At 42.1% G+C, this 18,979-nt stretch overlaps 1 protein-coding gene across 9 annotated transcripts in view; it reads right to left on the bottom strand.

Annotated features, from left to right (window-relative positions):
* The window catches only part of CCSER2 (coiled-coil serine rich protein 2), a 547,725-nt gene that overhangs the window by 90,261 nt on the left and 438,485 nt on the right, over window positions 1–18,979 (bottom strand). The window contains exon 10 of one of the 9 annotated variants that reach the window (XM_029609308.1): window positions 12,483–12,610. The exons of the other annotated variants lie outside the window; for them this stretch is intronic. Coding sequence (XP_029465168.1) covers window positions 12,539–12,610 — 72 coding nt within the window. The 3' untranslated portion in view covers window positions 12,483–12,538. Of the gene's footprint in view, window positions 1–12,482; window positions 12,611–18,979 lie in introns of those variants that run through there. 9 annotated transcript variants of the gene reach the window in all.

Raw genomic sequence — 18,979 nt, 5'->3', positions numbered from 1 at the left:
TTTATTTCAAAAAAGGGAAACCTCACTTAACTTTTATATATTAAAATTGAATGGCTGCAGCCCATTGGATATCCTGAAACTTCAGACAGGTCCACTGCATCTGTCATAGACTACTAAATATCCTTTTATTGAAAGACAACCACAGCTTCTTAGCTGTGCATTAAAAAGAAATTCTGGTACCTCCAGGTTGCTCAGACTTGCAAGTAGAGAGGTAAAAGCCAACAGCGCTCTCAAATTTCATAGCTCTCTTTGTTGTTAACAGGCTGAGGACTCAGTATATTAAGTAAGTGGCTAAGAATCCAACTCATTTTCAATGTGAGTTTTTGCATATATAATTGTTTTACAAATGGACATGAATGTTTCCTCTATTGCTAGGTATTAATGGAAAACTAAAGGGAAACGGAGATAACAAAATATTTATTTCATTAATTATCAAAATTATTGCATGCAATGCATGCCTATTTGACCACAATTTGATTAAAATACTTTGATCTTTATATAAATGAAATAACACAATTCAGTTTCTGTGGTCACTGAACTACATGTGCTTCCCAAAGCTGAAAGGTCTCAGTCTTTGCCCTTGGGCCTTGCAATACACTTATTGGCTGCATATTTAACTCTACTAAGGATGTACTTTTGTCATCATTGTTTCCTTTAGTTTGAGCTGACAATAGCCAGTCCAGGTCACAAGTACTCAGCAGATCCTAAAAAGTAGATCTATTTCTTTATACTACTCCAGAGATAAGTGATGGTTTCCCTTATTCTCTCTGTCTAATATTTTAAGGACTATTGTTCCAGGAACTTGTCCAACCCTTTTTTAAACCCCATTATGCTACACAGGCTACACAGCTTGACTGCACACTAAGGGAAAAAGTACTTTCTCTGATTTGTTTTAAATCTGTTGATGGTTAGTTTCATGGAGCATCCCTTGTTTTAGTATTATTTGAAAGGGTAAATAAACCATTCTTTATTTATATATATATGCATTCTTTATTTACCTGTTCCAGCCTACTCATAATTTTATAAACTTCTATTATGTCCCCCTACCCACTTGCCTCTTTTCAAGCTGAGGAGTCCTAACCAATGTAGTCTCTTATTAATAGGAAAGCCATTCCACCCACTTTATCATTTTTGTTGCCCTTCTCTGCATCTTTACTACTCCTCTATGTCTTTCTTGAAATAGGCGGCCAGACTGCACAAAATACAAAATTTTCCATTTTATTTGTCATTCCTTTCCTGATCATTCCTAACACTATTTGCTTTTTGACTGCCACCACACACTGAGCTTAGAATTTCAATGTATTGTCCATAAGAACTCTGAGGTCCTTTTCCTGAGTAGTGTCTCCTAATAAGAAACCTAGCACTGTATGCCTGGAGTTGGGATTATTTTTCCTGATATGCACTTTGCACTGTTCCACATTAAATTTCATCAGCCATTCAGATGTCCAGTCTCCTAGTCCCCCTGCAATACCTTGTAATCTCCTGATATTTTAACAACTTTGAATAATTTGGTGTCATCTGCAAATCTTATCATCTCACTCATTGTTCCTTTTCCAGAACATGTATGAATATGTAAAACACAGGTCCCAATATGATCCACTAGTGCTGTTTCTCCATTCTGAAAACTAACCATTTAGTCCCATCCTCTGCTTCCTACCTTTTAATCAGTTACCTGTCCATAATAGGATACCACCTCCTATCCCATGACTTTTTAATTTCCTGAAGAGTCTCTCAGGTGGGACTTTGTCAACAACCTTTTGAAAAAGCAAGTGTTGCTTACCTGTAACAGGTGTTCTCACAGGACAGCAGGATGTTAGTCCTAACATATGGGTGACATCACAGGATGGAGCCCTGTACGGAAAACTTTTCTGTCAAGTTTCTACAAAGCTTTGACTGACACTGGCACACTGAGTGCACTGAGCATGCTCAGCCTGCAATTATCCCTGTGAGCCACAGGTTATCTCCCTCAGTCTCGTCTTATAGCTAAAAGCGCAAGTGAAACTAAAATAAACGTAAAAACATATACAGACCCAACTCCGCGGGGTGGCGGGTGGATTTTGTGAGGACTAACATCCTGCTGTCCTGTGAGAACACCTGTTACAGGTAAGCAACACTTGTTTTCTCACAGAACAAGCAGGATGGTAGTCCTCACATATGGGTGAGTACCGAGTTGAGGATGTCCGAGAGTGCACCAAATGTAAGCGAAAGGTGCAATGACGGGGGTGGAATTTGGATCGGAGGGCATCCTGAAACCCTTAACGGGTTGGTGGAAGGATGTTGGGTAGTGAAACCGAAAAGAATAAGAGTAGACGGACTGGCCAAACATGGAGCATCATGCTGGCTAGTTGTATCTAAGCAAGAATGGGCTGCGAAGGTATGGAGAGAACTCCAGGTTGCAGCCTGATAAATATGTACAAGCAGCAGCGGCCAAGGGAAGCTATTAAGGCCAGGACGGACGCAACAGAGTGTGGTGACACACAGTGTTGTAGTGAAATGCCTGAGAGATACAGACCATCAATTAGGAGGAATAGGTCTGGTTGCCCACTGGAACTCGCAGCTTGACTCTTGCCACAGAAGGAAAGAGTTAGGTGGAATTCCTATGGAGTGTAGTGTGATCAGATAGAATGCAAGTGCACTATTACTGTCCAAGGAGTGTAAAAACCCTCTCGCTTTGGTGAGAGAGAGGTGTTGGGAAAAATGGGCAGAGTATATTCTGAGTAAGGTGAGATGCAACGTCTATCTTAAGAAAGATATGAAGTTGAATATGTAAAACCACTCGGTCACGGAGGAACGCAGGGTCGGATGAGTATGTAACAAGGTGTGTAACTCACTGACCCTGTTGGCAGAAATGACATTTATGAGGGAAAGAATTTCCCATGTCAAACTGTGAAATGAGAGGAATGGAAAGGCTCAAAAGGAGAATGTATGAGGCTTATAAGGATAACATATAGGTTCCATTCCGTGACTAGTGAAAATAGAGGTGGCTTGATCAGTGGATAATCCATGGTAAGCTGACTCAGAAGGGGTTTACCGTTAGTCGGGTATCCCCACTCCCAAACGATACACCAATTGCAACAGAAGTGTACCTATGCGGAGGATGTCTGGGGAGCAGAATCCAAGGGAGCAAGAGAAAAGAGTGGTGTAGAAAAAGAAAAAGGGAAATACCCTTTTGTATGCGTCATGTGGTAAATCATGCTTTTTTGAATGGTAGGATTTATTTGTGGAAGATTTTGTGACGCTACCAGTACCTGAGAACATCAGTGAGTCTACGATTTGTGTCTGACTGGTGAGAAGGCGAATTGGTTACTGGTGTGATAGATTGAGAAGTATGGGAAGCACACTGGTCTCGGCCAGGACGTGGGTCTGAGGAACAATGAACCCCGTCCTGGTTCAGCATTAGAAGAGAGCTGGCTATGAGAGGCAGCGGAAGAGACATATTTAAGAGGCCCTTGATGGAAGAAAGGCGTCTATGGGAACGCATTGGAAACATGTGTAGCGAGGAGAATCCGTGTACCGTATGGTTGGATGCGGACGCAGAGGGCAAGTTTGGTTGACCTCAACACTAGAAGATTTTTCACGCCACAAATGTAGTCCGAGACCATTCGAGAGGATGGAACATACATGGAGGTGGTCTATTAGTGCGTTCGGTAAATCTCTTAGATAAGTGGCCCTAGGATGCATAGAGTGAGCAAGGGCTAAGGGTAGAGCTGCGCAGGTTGTGCGTGCTTGTGTGTTGGTAAGCACATTGTCCCTATGCTGTCTGTCTGTATGCACAAAGATTTGTTGCAGAGGCAGTATTGGAAGACATAAGGGTATAATTCATTACTACAAGCTCCAGGAAGTTTATGTGAAACTGCGCCTGAAGCAGAATAGACGCATATTGGGTTGAGAAGATTTTAGGTCAAACTTACAACCCTGAGGAAATGCGAGCATGAGCGGGATCAGACTAGGATTTTGGTTCTAGATCTGCAATATAGATGGGGGACGAAAGCGGTTGAACAGCTTAGACCCACTGATAATGGAATTTCACTGAATCTAACCCATAGCAGTTTTGGATCTATGAGGAAAGTGCATAGTGAAAAAACCCCATAGCCAGACACTGAAGAATTGAGGGGCTTAGGTTATGGAAAAATGCGCGCAGGGACAGGTAAGAATTTATTAGAATGTCTGAGTGTATGCTGGACAGGAAGGTCATTGTGACTGTGGTGTCCAGAAGTGTTGTATAAGGGATTTATGGCAGTGACAGTAATCCCAGTTAGTAAATGTATAGTGAGTCATGAAGAAGTTAGAGCTCCTTGCGTGGACTGACTGTGGTTATGCAGCTGTCCATGCAAGGAAAAGCGTGAATGATGTTGCACTCCGCAGAGAAGCAGCATTCAACGATAGTGATTCAATGAATACCCCCAGTTGCTGAAGCTGGTGCAACCGGCAGAGCTTGGAATTGTAATATTGTTGACTCACCATGAAGCACATAGAAAGATTAGAGGTAATGTACTTACTGCGATATGGAAGCATGGTAACGAGAGATACCATTTTACCTGTGCCTTCTGAAGAAAGTTGGTATTTCTGAGGTCCAGAATGGGCAGAGAGTAACTACTTTCTGTTGAAAGAAAGAATAGTGTAATTAAAACTCCCCAACCCCCCCTTCCCCCCTCTGCGCTTTGTAGCGTCTGGGGGAGTGTACGGGGAACCTTGGTACAAGGTGGGGTGGCCGCTCTGGTATCCGGCCAGTTGGGAGCCCAGGAGATATCCAGATTACATCAGCTCCCTCCAGTTGGACATCATGTAACCTCCCACGGGAGAGTGAGCGGTAAAGTCTTACCCGCATTTCTGTGAGCTGTACAAGGAGACATCGAGACCTGTCATCAGCATCGTTGCTGAAAACGGGAGGATGTCGTGATGCAATCCCAAAGAAAAGATAGAGAGGTTCTCTTGGTATTGTGGCTGACATTGCTGGATTAGCGATATGTGACACTAATACGGTTCTTGGAAGGTACATGACCTAGAACTTTTCGAACCATGTGGCCCGAATTAGAGAACACATCTCAATGGAAATGCCGCAGAAGCGGGTACTTATCATCCAACGTGGATCGCCAAAGGACGAGCTGGTGAGGATTGCTGGCTCCGTGGATTCCAGGAGTCAGAGGGAGTAGACGCCCGTCTCAACTCTGATGCCTGGTATGGTGGCGCAGGTATAAAGGAGACATGCTGAGCGTGGCTGGCGCAACCACGGTAGTATTTTGTGGAGGGCCACAATCCCCCACCGATGTCAGTGGGGCATGCCTTGGGAACAGGGGAGCCGATTAACGAGCTCATGAACCTGGCCCTCATCGCAGCAGCTCGATGTCTCGTGACTCCAGTGCAGAATTCTTCGGAACTCATTCCGGTGTTTCTGGAGCACCAAAGACTGCAAAAACTGTGCGGAACAGTGCCGATGGCAGTGGTGACGTTGCTCAACCCGAGCATTGTCCAGCATCGAGAAGGATAGCACCGATGTGCTGGATGGCATCGGTGACGATGCATGCCACGGTGCTCGGCCCGGTCTTTCCCCGGCACCGAGATGGATGCCCTCGCTATCTTGAATGGCGACTGATGATGGACTGTCAGCATGCCTGCACTGCTCCTGGCACTATGTAGTGTTGTAGGCTAATACGGGGCTTTAATAAGAACCCAAAGCATGGAGCACTGTGTTTAGGCGAGGGCATTACGTGGCAGTGCTATGTCGGTATTGACGGTGTCGATGGCGGCCGAAGCGGCCTCGAGGGTATCGTCAAAAATATATATGAAAAAACATCGATGACTTGGCTAGAGCAATGATGACAGTGACTGAGCACTGACAGCATCGGCGTAGGTATCTATGGGAACGATGTGGCATCGAATCGAAAAACCATCGTTGGTAACGGAAAAATGATACCAGCATCGACAGGAACGTCGAAGACATTGATGGAAACAGACCTGGGCATCGATGGCATCCATAAAATAAAGGATGGCATAGATGGAAATGACCCTGGCATCGAGGGAAGTGCCTCGGGTGACGGTGACATCAACCCGAGCATGGAAGGCAGCGACAAGACAAGGTGTACGTCGATGGCATCCATCCGGGCAATGATGGCACCGATGAAACCCAAGGAAAAATCAGTGCCATGGATGAAAAAACATGGATGGCACTGATAGAAACGATGCAGGGATGATGGCATCAGAGTACCGCGGGGGGAGGGGTACCGATGGCATCTAAGAGTCCAGGACGGTCTGAAGGGGGTACAGACGGTAGCGATGGGGGCATCGACTGCGCGAGGGTACCGAGGAAATTGAAGGACCTGAATCGACAGGGGCCCTGGCAGCAACGGAAACCGTGGAGGTCCCTGTCCCTCTAGCGCTAATAACCAGGCAGAATGTCACAGAGGGACACTCGCAGGCTATGTGTGGCTAACTGACAACATAGGGAGAGGGAAGGCCGCAGTCGGCTGGCAAGCCAGGGAGGTGACAGGAACAGACCGAAAAAACAGGGCAAAGTACTCACAGAGTGTCAAATAAATGTACACGAAGGGAGACCCGTGCAGGGAAAAAGTGTTTATGAAGTAAAAGTTGAAGTATTTCCGTGAGAAAAAGTGTTAGAATTTCTCAGAGCTCCTAACCGCTATGCTGACTGCGGAGCGGAAAAAAGAAGACTGAGGGAGACACCTGTGGCTCACAGGGATAATTGCAGGCTGAGCATGCTCAGTGAACTCAGTGTGCCAGTGTCAGTCAAAGCTTTGTAGAAACTTTGACAGAAAAGTTTTCCGTACAGGGCTCCATCCTGTGATGTCACCCATATGTGAGGACTACCATCCTGCTTGTCCTGTGAGAATTAAAATATACTATTTCAACCAACTCATCTTTATCTACAAGTTTATTTACATCTTTAAAAAAACTGAATAGATTTGTACAGCAATTCTTCCTTTTTCTGAAATGTTGATAAAGTTTGTATTTCTATCCCTAAGCGTTTCTACAGCTATAAATAGCTTTTTCCCCCAAAGTGAGAAGTTCTGATTCTGTTAAAGCCTTTGGTGAAAGAATAACTAGAAATCCTTATTTAAAGAAATGTTATTGTAATAAAGAAAGCACAGTTGCTTACCTGTAACAGGTGTTCTTCTAGGACAGCAGGATGTTAGTCCTCACAGATGGGTGACATAATCAGATGGAGCCCGGCACAGAAAAACTTTTGTCAAAGTTTCAAGAAGCTTTGACCAGCATACTGAGCCCAGCATGCCACTATCCGCACGTCCACGCGAGGTCCCCCTTCAGTCTCATAACATTGATAAAAGTAAGAGTGAAAAAAGAAAATAAAATGCAGAAAAAGCCCAACTCTGCGGGGTGGCGGGCGGGTTTTCTGAGGACTAATATCCTGCTGACCTAGGAGAACACTTGTTACAAGTGAGCAACTGTGCTTTCTCCTAGGACAAGCGGGATAGTAGACCTCACAGATGGGTGAATACCAAGCTCCAGGCTGTTCCCAATTACATTCAAGACCAACAGCTACCAAACAAGGTGCCAACGGACATAACTGCGGTGCTAATGATCAGCAGGGGGACAGCCTGGTCCAATCAGGGGTCTCAGGTAGGGTTGGGTTTAAACCTGGAAGAGATTGCGCAAGACAGATTGGCCGAAGGCACTGTCCTGTCAACCATCTTTGTCTAAAAAGTAGTGAGCAGTGAACTTGTGCAGGGAACTCCATGTCACTGCCTGGCAAATGTCTGACAGGCACTGCTTGCAAGTGGGCTATTGACGTCTCCATGGCCCTCACAGAGTGAGCTTTGATTCGGCCTCCAAGCTGAAGGCCCGCTTGTGCATAGCAGAAGGCAATACAGTCTGCCAGCCAGATAGGACCACGGCGCTGGTTGCAATTTCCTCAGAGGAGGACCCAATGATGGGAATTGCTCACGAGGGGGGCATCGGTGGCTGCTGGGGAACTGAGGGTCCCTCAGGCACCGGTTGCATTGGAAGGGTGCCCAGGCGGATGTCCAGATACTCAAGCAGGGGCACCAATATAGACAGCGGAGCCTCTGGCACCGGTACGGGGGCCGATGGCAGAGGTGGCTCAATGCTCTGTAGAGCTCGGAGCACCACACTCTGCACCCTGCAGGCAAACTCCTCCTGAAAGTCCAGTGAGGCCAGGTCTGAGGGAGGGGAACATGTCGTCACCAGTGCCTCCTTGGGTCTCCAAGGGGGCATGGTGCCTGGCACTGATATCGGTGGGGGAACACCTGGTACTCCCAGGTTTATCGGAGGATGGGGCCTCCATACCATGGGGGCCGCTTCGGTGGTGGTATGGCAGCCAATACCACACCGGAACCGGAGCCGTGTGCTGACGGCGACCAGTGTCTATGCTTGCAGGATCTCCCACGGTGCTCAGCCTGGTCTTTCCCTGGCACCAAGGAGGCGGAGGATTCCGATGTCCTGGAGATCAGTGAAACTAAGGGGGCTCGGTCACCAGCCACTCTGTCTTTAGACGATGTTGGGGACATGGCAAGTGGGAGCATATCGAGCAGTTCCCCGTGACCCCCGAGTGTCGATGACTCCGATGCAGGCGTGGATGGAGCAGATTTTTTGGATCTAAAAAGTTTCTCAATTTTGTTGAAGAGCGCACGACGGCCCTTGGGGGTCATCTGATCACACAGTTGACACCCTCTGACGTCGTGAGATGCCCCCAGGCAGAGGATGCAGACCTCCTGCGGATCCATGATTGACATGATCCACGGGCATTGGGAGAACCGAAGGAAACCAGACAACACCATGAAAAATAGCTGGCATGCGGTCGATGACCGGGGGCCACCGAGAAGTGGGATGCTGGGAATAGACTGAGAAGAAGGAAAAAAATTTTTTTCTACCTACCGTGCCGAGGGGATAACCTGACTGGCGAAGGGGGGGACCTGTCGATGTAACGGAAGAAAAACAATATTTTATAGCCAAAAGGCAGAAGAAGCAGAGCTCGAAAAACTGAGAGGCAACTGCACCGCGGAAAGAGAGACATTGAAGTGGGACCTCGCAAAGACACGCGGATAGTGGCATGCTGGGCATGCTTAGTGTGCTAGTCAAAGCTTCTAGAAATTTTGACAAAAGTTTTTCCATGCTAGGCTCCATCTGATGTTGCCACTCATCTGCGAGGACTACCATCCTGCTTGTCCTAGGAGAATAATGTAACAACAATTTTTTTCACATTTCCTCTAATACTTTCTCAATAGTGATAAAATATGATAAATATTTAGTTTCAGTCACTTTTCTATAGGTAAACCCATACCCAATATGGGTAACAATACATAAAAGATATTCAACAAATCAATTAACTATATCAGCATACACACACATATATAGATACACACACTATTCTCCAATAAATCCACAAACTAATCTATCCTAAACTGTGGACGTTGCCAGAGGATGTGGTCAAGGCAGGTAATATAGCTGAGTTTAAGAAAGGTTCAGCCAAATTTCTGGTGGACTTGTCCAAACAGACTTATTTCTCCACCTCTTACATCTGAGAGTGAACAGCATGGAATGGACTTTCCTATTGGATTTGCCAGGTACTTCCAGGTGACCTGGACTGGCTATTGTTAAGAGACAGGATGCAGGCTCGATGGAACATTAGTTTGACCCAGCATGGTACTTTCTATGTTTTTATGGCCATAAGTAGTACTACTTATGGCCATAAAAACTTTCTATGTTTTTATGGCCATAAGTAGTACTCTATTTCACTCAAGCTTTTACAGCGTTAGTTGTAGCCTTCTCCAAGTTTCTGTCTCTGGAGGGAACCGCGAGTTAGGGAGACTCAGCAGGTACGGGAAGAAAGGGTGTTCAGTAGTATGGAAGAAAGTAAATGAAGCTTTAAAACATGAGAAGATGGAGGCAATTCAACACCTTTTCTTTCATTATTCTTGTACTCAAGAGCAGTGCATATTGTTTGATAAGTTTGTTAATAAAGCTGTTGCCTTGTTTATCACAAGAATAGCGGTTAAGTAGTATTTGGATTTTTGGGGGGGAAGTGGACTGTAAGGATGACAGAGGGTGGTAGCAGGAGTAACACATAGTGACCTGATTAAAGGGCATCTGATCAAATTATTGAGGTCCATATTCAGCTGCTGGCCAGCTAAGACAGTCAACTGGATAAATTTATTCAGCTAAATTAGCCGATATAAGTCAGTGGCATGGGTATGCCGCTTATTAAAATTAGCCAGATAAACTTTAGGACTGCTCACCTGTTGTCCTAAAGTTATCCGCTTATACTAGCCAGATGTTGAAACACTTATCTGACAAACTTAGAGGGTCATTTACCAAGCTCAGTTAGACGTTACCATGAATTATTTTACCCTCCAAGAACACTAATGAGCTATTTTGCATGTAAATGCTTTGCAAATGCATGCATAGTGGCTCATTACTGGGCAATTTTATGTAAAGAAAACAACTTGCCTGAAAAATCACAAGTTGCGTTATTTTAATGAAAGTTAGCGACAACTCAGGAGTTGTAGATAATTTTTCCCGGGACCATTGGGACACTAAAGCAGGCCCTGATGCTCCCAAAGCTAGAAGTTAAAGGGCCAGACCACCCCTCTCCACCCCTGGGACTACTGTGAGATACCTGTCCCATCTCCTCGCCATCCCTAGAGGTGACCTCCGTGCCCAATAAAATAAAAAAGATACAAATGTAGCGTAGGCTCCTTCCTTCCCAATCCAGCCCCTTTATAAAAAATACCCACCTTTCCCCGAGTCATACCCTCTGGAGTCTGCTCTGTATGAAAAAAAATGGTGCTGGCTGGCCACATTTCAACTTGTGCTCCATCACATGGAAGAACCTTAAACTATGTAATGAAGTGCAAAGTAAATCTTCACTGTAAAAAGCAGAACTGTAAAAATTATCAGACTACCAAGTGATTTAAAAAAAATTAAAACATTTTCTTACTTATCTTGCTTTTCCATTTGATATAACTTCTTTTGTAGAATGCCATTCATTCCAAAGCAATAAAACAAAGCTTTACAAATGTAATGTCTATGCTTGATTTACAATGCCTAAAAAGCATGGACTTGAAATGCAATCCTCTTCAGCTGTCTTATCTACCTAAGCCAAGAGTTTACAATAAACTACAAATTAAACTGGAACGAAACTGTGTCCGAGAGCTTGCGGTAGCTCTGTCCATGTCCATTTGTGTAGCTCTTAATCTAATTTATACTCTGTTCCATGGCAGAAACACAAACACACACAGACTGCATTTAATTTTATTGATTAGCTTGCAAGCCATAGGCTATTTTATGCTATAAATCTTCATTCTTTTAACCAATTCCTTTACTGCCCTCCTCACCCAATATATTATGCTTCTAATACAAGGCAGCTAGGCTTTTCATACTCTAGTTCATTATTTTTCAAATCTGCAATCTGATGTCACTCTTCAATATTCAACAAAAGCCCCCTCCAGCGCTATATAATAATCAAGCTGTGCAGATGAAGCACGCATGTAAAGAAACCTAAAGGCACATACTTGGGCTGGATGATTTGAAGCTTGTATGCATATACAGTATCAAGTTCTGCCAAATTTTTATTGCTACAATTGATTGGGTACTAAGGATTTTTTTTTTTCGCAATGGATACACAATTAAAAGAAAATCTTTAGTTACTAGGAATTTTATGGTAGCTGCTTATTAACAACTAATTGCAATTTACAACAAAATTTAAGAAATCTAAGTTGCAGCAGCTTACTCTTCAGGTATTCATTTTTTTTTTAAGTGGCCTAACTATGGTGTGCTGATCATAACACTGGCCTCATTATACATTAAAATAATGTCTGAAAGACTGCATATTTCTAAAAGTCTGTCAGACTTTCTCTCAACAGTCAGATCAGTTTGGTAAAGCAATTCAAATGTTCTTTTATAGTGTAATAATGGTGAGTTACTGACTTGCTTCATTCAGCCAAGCAGAACATAGGTACACCATCCAAATATACTTCTTAGGTTTACCGCATATCAGGGATTGGAAACCCCGGCACATGGCCACATGGCAACAAACAAAGATACTGCGCATGGCAAACTTTTCACTGAGCTAGTATGCTGGCATCACAAGTATTTTCAAGATCTTGTGACAAGATTAGCACTGCTCACCAATGAATTCTGAGAATGCTTATGGTACTGGCAAAATAGCAAAGTTGGAACAACATGCCAGGTGGGCAGTGCTGAAGCAGGATTCATGGGGGGGGGGGGGGGGGGGGGGAGAGAAACCTCTGGCACTTCAGCCCCAAGTTTATATTAGAAATTATAACTCATAGAGAATATTCTATGGCAGGCAATATACTGGTGAAAGAATGTATCTGAAATAATTTACCAGGCACTAAAACAAGAAATGACCACTTTCTTATTTATTTCTTATATTTATAAATCACCCAAACCTGGCAGGCTCTGGGCAATGCATTAAAATATAAGAAATTGAACAAAAGAGTTGTGGAAAAAAACAGATGCACCCTGTCCAAATGAAAATCCACAAAAATAATTTAATAATGGCAAAAATACTTCACACATCTCAGATACAAGTGCTAGGAATATCCCAACATGGGCTGTGTTCTGCATAAGCTGCATCGAGAGGGACAAATATCTGAAACACAAAGAATCATATAATAAAGTCCAAATCAATACAGGCAAATAGCTGTATATGAAATAAGAGTTATATAACTTACCCACAATTCAGAGTAATTTAAACAATAAACACTAATGCAAACTAGCATCATGTATACTATGAACAAGTCAGCTCTTAAAGTACTACAAATGGCACCAAAATAATCACAAGAATACACAATCACAAAACAGAAATAACTTTTAAAGAACAATATCATAAAAAGTCAATAAAAATATAACAAAGAATTTAACCTTATGGACATAAAACATGCTATACATAAACGTACAAAAATCTTATGTACAATTATTTAATAAGTAGCTCTAGAAAATCATTTTGTAAATGGAAACCAATCAAAATTACATGCATATGCAGAGTAGTCCATCAACACTGGTGTATAATGAAAAAATATGAAAAACCAGAAGGTTAAATAAAAAGATCATTTGATTCCTTATTCATGCCTCCAGTATGTAATGTATTTAAAACATAAATCCAGCATTGTACATGCTGGAGGAGATAAAGGGAGAAATCCCCTTTATAAAGAGGTTTACAGTATTCAAAGACTAAAAAAAAGCTGCCATAGATAAAAATGTTGTGAATACTGTATAAAAAATATATCTAAAAAATGTATTTATACTAAATTTAAAGTAAATAAGACATAAAAATATACAATCATTAAAAAACCACCAAATTATATATAACCATGCTAAAAAGAGCTGCCATGGCCATGTTTTGGATAACGCCTGCATCAGGGGCTGAACATAAAATCTATAAAAATAGAATGATAAAAGACAAATTAATACATTACCATAAATTATATAAACATATAAAAAAAGGTCAGACAGAAATAAAACTAAATTTAAAATGGGACCATACCTTGTACATGTAAAAACAACAGTAAAACAGCAACAAGAAAACCCTGAGATACCTGTATTGAAAAATATGTAGACGTAATATAAAATCTCAAAAATTAAAAAAAAAAAAACCTCATTTACAAAATAAATACAAAACAAAGATAAAATGTATAATGTATCATGTTTATAAGTATAGCCCAAAAACTTAAATGAAAGTTGCTTGTTCACTGCAAGGGTATTGCTATTGTACCATCCAAATATCTGTTGGTGCCACACTCCAGGATGCACATACAATATCTAGAAATAAGGGGAGGGGAAGAAGACAGGAAGGGGGAAATAAAAGAAAAAAGAAAGAAAAGGTAAAGAAGAGAGGTGGAAGGGAAAAAGAGGAGGAAAAACAAGACAAAGATGGGGAAGGGGGTGGAAAAGGAAGCAATGGAAGAGGGGAAAGGAAGAGGGAAGAAGGTTGAGAAAAAAAGGAGGGAGGTGGAAGGGAAGAAGAGACAGAAAGGAGGAAGGAAGAAGAGAAAAAGGGATGGAAGGCAAGAGTGAGAAGGGATAGAAGAATTGCAAACAGTAAAAATTACCCCAAAGTAAAACTGATTAAAAATTAAAATAACTACCTCTTAAAAAAAGATACTAAGTAACGTCTATAGATTCTATGATGAGCAAACCTACTCGAATGCTGTCTCCACACAGAGTATAACTTTCCTGCACCGTACTGTGTATTCTCTCCAAAAAACAGTAGTGCACAATACCTCCTGCAACTTTAAGAAACCAAAAGCAAGATTTTCTCTCTTCAGTTTACCCCCCCTAAAAAAAAAGGTATTTTCAGAAAAAAAGTGGATATACCGTAATTAAGGTTTCCATATGTGTGTGTGTCAGTGTTTCAAAGCAAATTACATTCTGGTACTTTTAATTATTTCCCAGTCCTCAGAGGGCTTCCAATCTAGGGGGCTTCATTTACTAATCATCTCATACAGAATGGGAGAGACACCTTAGTAAAAACAGGCCCTAAGTTTGTCCTGAGGTAATGGATGGTTACCTTCTTATTTTAACTATACAGTGATGTGCATCTTTATTATAAAGCTAATAAAGGCAGAAATTATATTGAAATGTTATAATTACCATAGAAATTTGTTGAAACCTCTAGTAAAACCCACAAAAAGAAAGACAAACTCAAGGCTTGTTTAAAAAAAAAATGCAGGAACACATGCCATTTTTAAACATACGTCTTGATTGACAGGCAATCTCCAAAGGAGAGAGAATGCCATGCAAGGGGAGAAGCCATGTGTATCCAAAGCCCCAAGGAAGAACATCACTCATTTTAACCTTCATTAGGTTAACATACTGGATTTTGCTTTGGTTACAAAAATGAAAAATGTAATAAATGATGGAAAAAACAAAAAAAAGGTGAAAAAGTAGTTCTAATCTCCTTATGATTATAAAATGTTTTAATATTTTATTGGATTTTTTATGTCCTTTGAAAGTTGTTTCTGCTTTGTGATTGATTATTCTTGTGTGATTTTTTTGGCTGACTTGTTTTGTTTATGGTATACAAGTGCTAGTTTTCATCAACATTTATTGTTTAAATTACTCTGAAGTATCTAAGTTATGTAGCTCTTGCTTCATTTACTGCTGTTTGCCTGTATTGACTTGTCCTTTATTATATGATTTTTTTGTGTTTCAGGTATTTGTCCTTTCTGACGTATCTTGAGCGAATCATGGTCCTTGTCGAGGGATCCTGGCACTTTTATCTGAGATGTGACTCATTTTTGCCATTAAATTATTTTTGTGGATTTCCATTTGGACAGTATCTTTTCCACACCTCTTTTTTCCATTTATTTTTTGGTGTGTGTCTTTCCACCTCTTTTGTTTTGCCAAACAAAAAATAATAAAAACATAGAAAATAATAAACAATATAACATAATGACAACAAGACCATATAAAAAAATACAATTCCAAAAATGAAAGAGACATCCCCAAAAGACAAAGCCAATACTACTATTTTATACATTACCATCAAAGCTCTAAATTAAAATGAAATTGCTTGAAGAAAGGACCTTACAAATTTTGGAAGTCTGTATTTTGAAATCTTTGCTAGCCTTTAAATTGTATCATCTCTACCCAGCTATTTTGTTAATCTTAGTTTAATTACTTTAGTTTCTAATGTTAATACAAGAAAAATGTATAATTTATTGATGCCAGAAGTAAACAATAATCACAATCTTATACATTCACTACAAAAAATCCCAATGTATCAAACATCAGAAAATGAAAAATGATACAAAAGAGTTATATCCTCAGATATCTGGTCCTCTAGGAAGCAAAGAGTCAAATATTGCATTTTGCTGATTGGCTACTGTTACAAAAAGGCATTTCAAAAGGGCTTGAGTAAATAAATTCATAGTGCACAAGAAATGGAACCCTCTCTAAAACCTTTATCCCAAACATTTATTCCTGTTCAGAACAGGAGCAAGTCTGGTCAGCCTCCCTTTGCCTGCATAGCTCCCATCATTTCTCAAGGGAGGAAAAATATTTTTTTTAATTACTTTCCTTCCAAGAAAAATCATGGCAGCCAACCCATGCTACTCTCTTCTTTTTATTCTATCCAATTTCACTGGATTGGGATTGAACAAAAAAAAAATCTCAGGATAGAAGTGCAAAAACACAAGTCTGCTTACCTGTAAACAGAGTTCTCCTTAGACAGCAGAATGAGTTCGTCATTACACACAGGTGATGTCAACTGACATGGACCCAGTTCTCACAGCTTAAGAGAGGAAGATGTCTCTCAAGGGAAGTGAGTGGATATAAAGAATGGATAATTTATTCTGCTGTCTATGGAGAACCCTATTTACAGGTAAGCAAACTTTTTTCTCCATTGACAAGGAGGCATGAATTAGTTATGATTGAAGAGTCACAAGTTGAGGGTTGCTCTGCAGAAGCAATGCATCCCCACCAGATAAGGTATGAGCTACTGGATGAACATGCTGTCTTCAGAGCTCAAGGAGACAAAGAAATTCTTCACTATTTCTGATAACTAGGCTTCCACCGGATGAAGGATCCCCTAGGCTAGAGCTGGAGGGAAGCATCCTTCCTTCAGAGACCCAGATCTGCTCATCCTGACTCAGGGCTGCTGATAAAGCAGAATAGGAACCCAGGGCCATGTTTGTATCCCTCGCCACACAGAATGCCTGTTCTGAGGTGCTCCATGCTGGCTGCTTCGGCAGCAACTGCCAACTAGCATCCTGTTACAAAAATGGCTCTGGCTTTTCTTATGCCATAGTAGGGACTTGGCATTGAGGGCGGCCCTTCTTTATGAAGCCCTGTGCCAATGGTGCTGACTTTTTCTTCGGCTTTGAGGGGGATGGGGTTAGCCCCAAAAGGGAGTCCCCCATTTACTTCATTCTTTTCTTGGCACCTTCTCCTGCGACACAGGCCTCTGTGCCATATTAGCCCTTAACCTGAGGTGCATCCAGATGCTGGTGCCACAGGGTGGTGAGGGAGGGGGATGCAGAATAGGGAGAGCTATCCCATGCTTGAGGGATCAGAAGGAGGACATGTGACGTCTTGTGTCGGGAGCCAGAAGATGCTTCACTTTTCAATGAGAAGTGGTTTCACCTCGCACAAAGGTTTAGAGCTTTTACTCACTGACACCTTTCTCAAAGCTTCCATTCTCCAGGCACTGTATTGCTATATGCTTGGTGACACATGACCACAGCTATAGCAATTTAGAGAGTCATGGTTAGGACCTAAACAGCAGTAGCACATGGAGTGTGTGTCTGATGGAAACCCGGTGCTCACAGACACAGACTTTGGACCCTCTGACTATGGGGCATTTGGGTCTTGGTTTCTCCATGTTTCTCAACATCTTTTCAACTTTTTTTTTTTTTAAATAACTTAAAAAGTTGTGTTTGAGAGGCTACTGAAGCACCAGCAGAAAAGATATTCAAGCAATAGGCAGGTCCAGGCACAAGTTTAAGTTTCCAAAACGAGAGAAATATCAAGAGACTGGGACATGTCATGCAGTAGCTCACACAAAGACAGACTGAGGGGCTCATGAGGCAGCATGCAGATTTGGTAATTCCCATGCATGATCAGCAAAGTCTTTAATGAGCTCTGAGAGCTGGGATCTGAAAGCTGCCATCAGATGACCTCACCCATATGTAATGGCTAATACATGCCTGTTTGTCAATGGAGAATGCCCCATTTTAGAGCTGTTGCTTGCCATTTTCTATAGACAGACAAAGTATAGTGTTCAACACATCATCCAATGGCAAACCTGTGGTAATAAGCAGCTTTGCTAAACCTACCTATCTGACAAGCATCTTAACACTACTCAACTGCTCCTTTCACCAACTCCCTATTCATGCCTGTTTCCCATAATCAGTCATAAGTATACATTATCTGAACATTAACCTGTCATTCTGTACATACTCACTCACATTCCGACCCATCATCCATGCACACTTGCCCCCAAGCCTAGGCAAAACTAAAAAGGACACAAAATGGCAACCAGAGAACAGAATTTGTATATCACATAGCCAATTTAATTGTATTTAACATTCTTCCCATTTCCTTGGGGAAAGGGGGTCAGGGTCAGACAGAGAGGCAGAGAATTCTGGGCTTCTAGAGTTTCAGTGTAGTGTGGGAGTGACCTGCCTTGAGGGTCCTATTTTCCTTCTGTTGATCCCAGAGCAAAACCATGTCCAGGTGAGGCCAGCAAGCAGCAAGTGAAAAGCAAGAGAAGGCAACAGATAACTATGATGGTAACTCTGAAACAGCCAAGTGGGCGCACATGTACGCATGTATACCGGCCCAAACTAAAGGAGACGGCCATATAACATGTGCGCGTGGTATAAAATGGACTGTACACGCGTACATGTGCGCACAATTTTAAATGGATGCGCGGATGTCTGCACAAATACCACCTTTACTGCGTAAGTGGGGGGATTTTAGTAGACATGCGCACTAACTCAATTACCAGTTTTCCCAGGTAAGGGATTGGACTTCCTAACCCCCCTCCCCCCTTAGTTAAACAGCCTCCCTTATAACCTGTTAACACCAAGCCTTAAAATTCCACTGACTAGCCTAGAATTTTTTTTATTTTATTACTTATTCACCATCCATAGCAATAGGAAAGTTACACGGCAGGGAACCTTAGCGTGCGCTAGTGCACGTAAATACCTATGCATACATTGCATGTTAAAGCCCTGGAACGCCCAAGTCCCACCCAGACCACATCCACACCTCATCCATTTTTTGCAACTTATTTGTGCATGTACTGGGAGATACGTGCATTCTCGATCGCCTTATAAAATGCAGTGTGCGCCGGCAGGACATACTTTCATATCTCCCGGCTTTGGCGCATGCTGGGCTTTTAAAATTCATCCCATACCTTCAGTAGGGGAGCAACTCTTCACCTCCAGAATAAACTCCAGGGGATGGATGTATTCATCCACTGGTGTCATCACTGGTTTACAGAACAATGGGCCTT

Source organism: Rhinatrema bivittatum, chromosome 7, assembly GCF_901001135.1.
Source record: "Rhinatrema bivittatum chromosome 7, aRhiBiv1.1, whole genome shotgun sequence".
NCBI lineage: Eukaryota > Metazoa > Chordata > Amphibia > Gymnophiona > Rhinatrematidae > Rhinatrema > Rhinatrema bivittatum.
The sequence above is the reverse complement of the archived record's forward strand: the minus strand, read 5'-3'. Positions and strand labels throughout refer to the sequence as shown.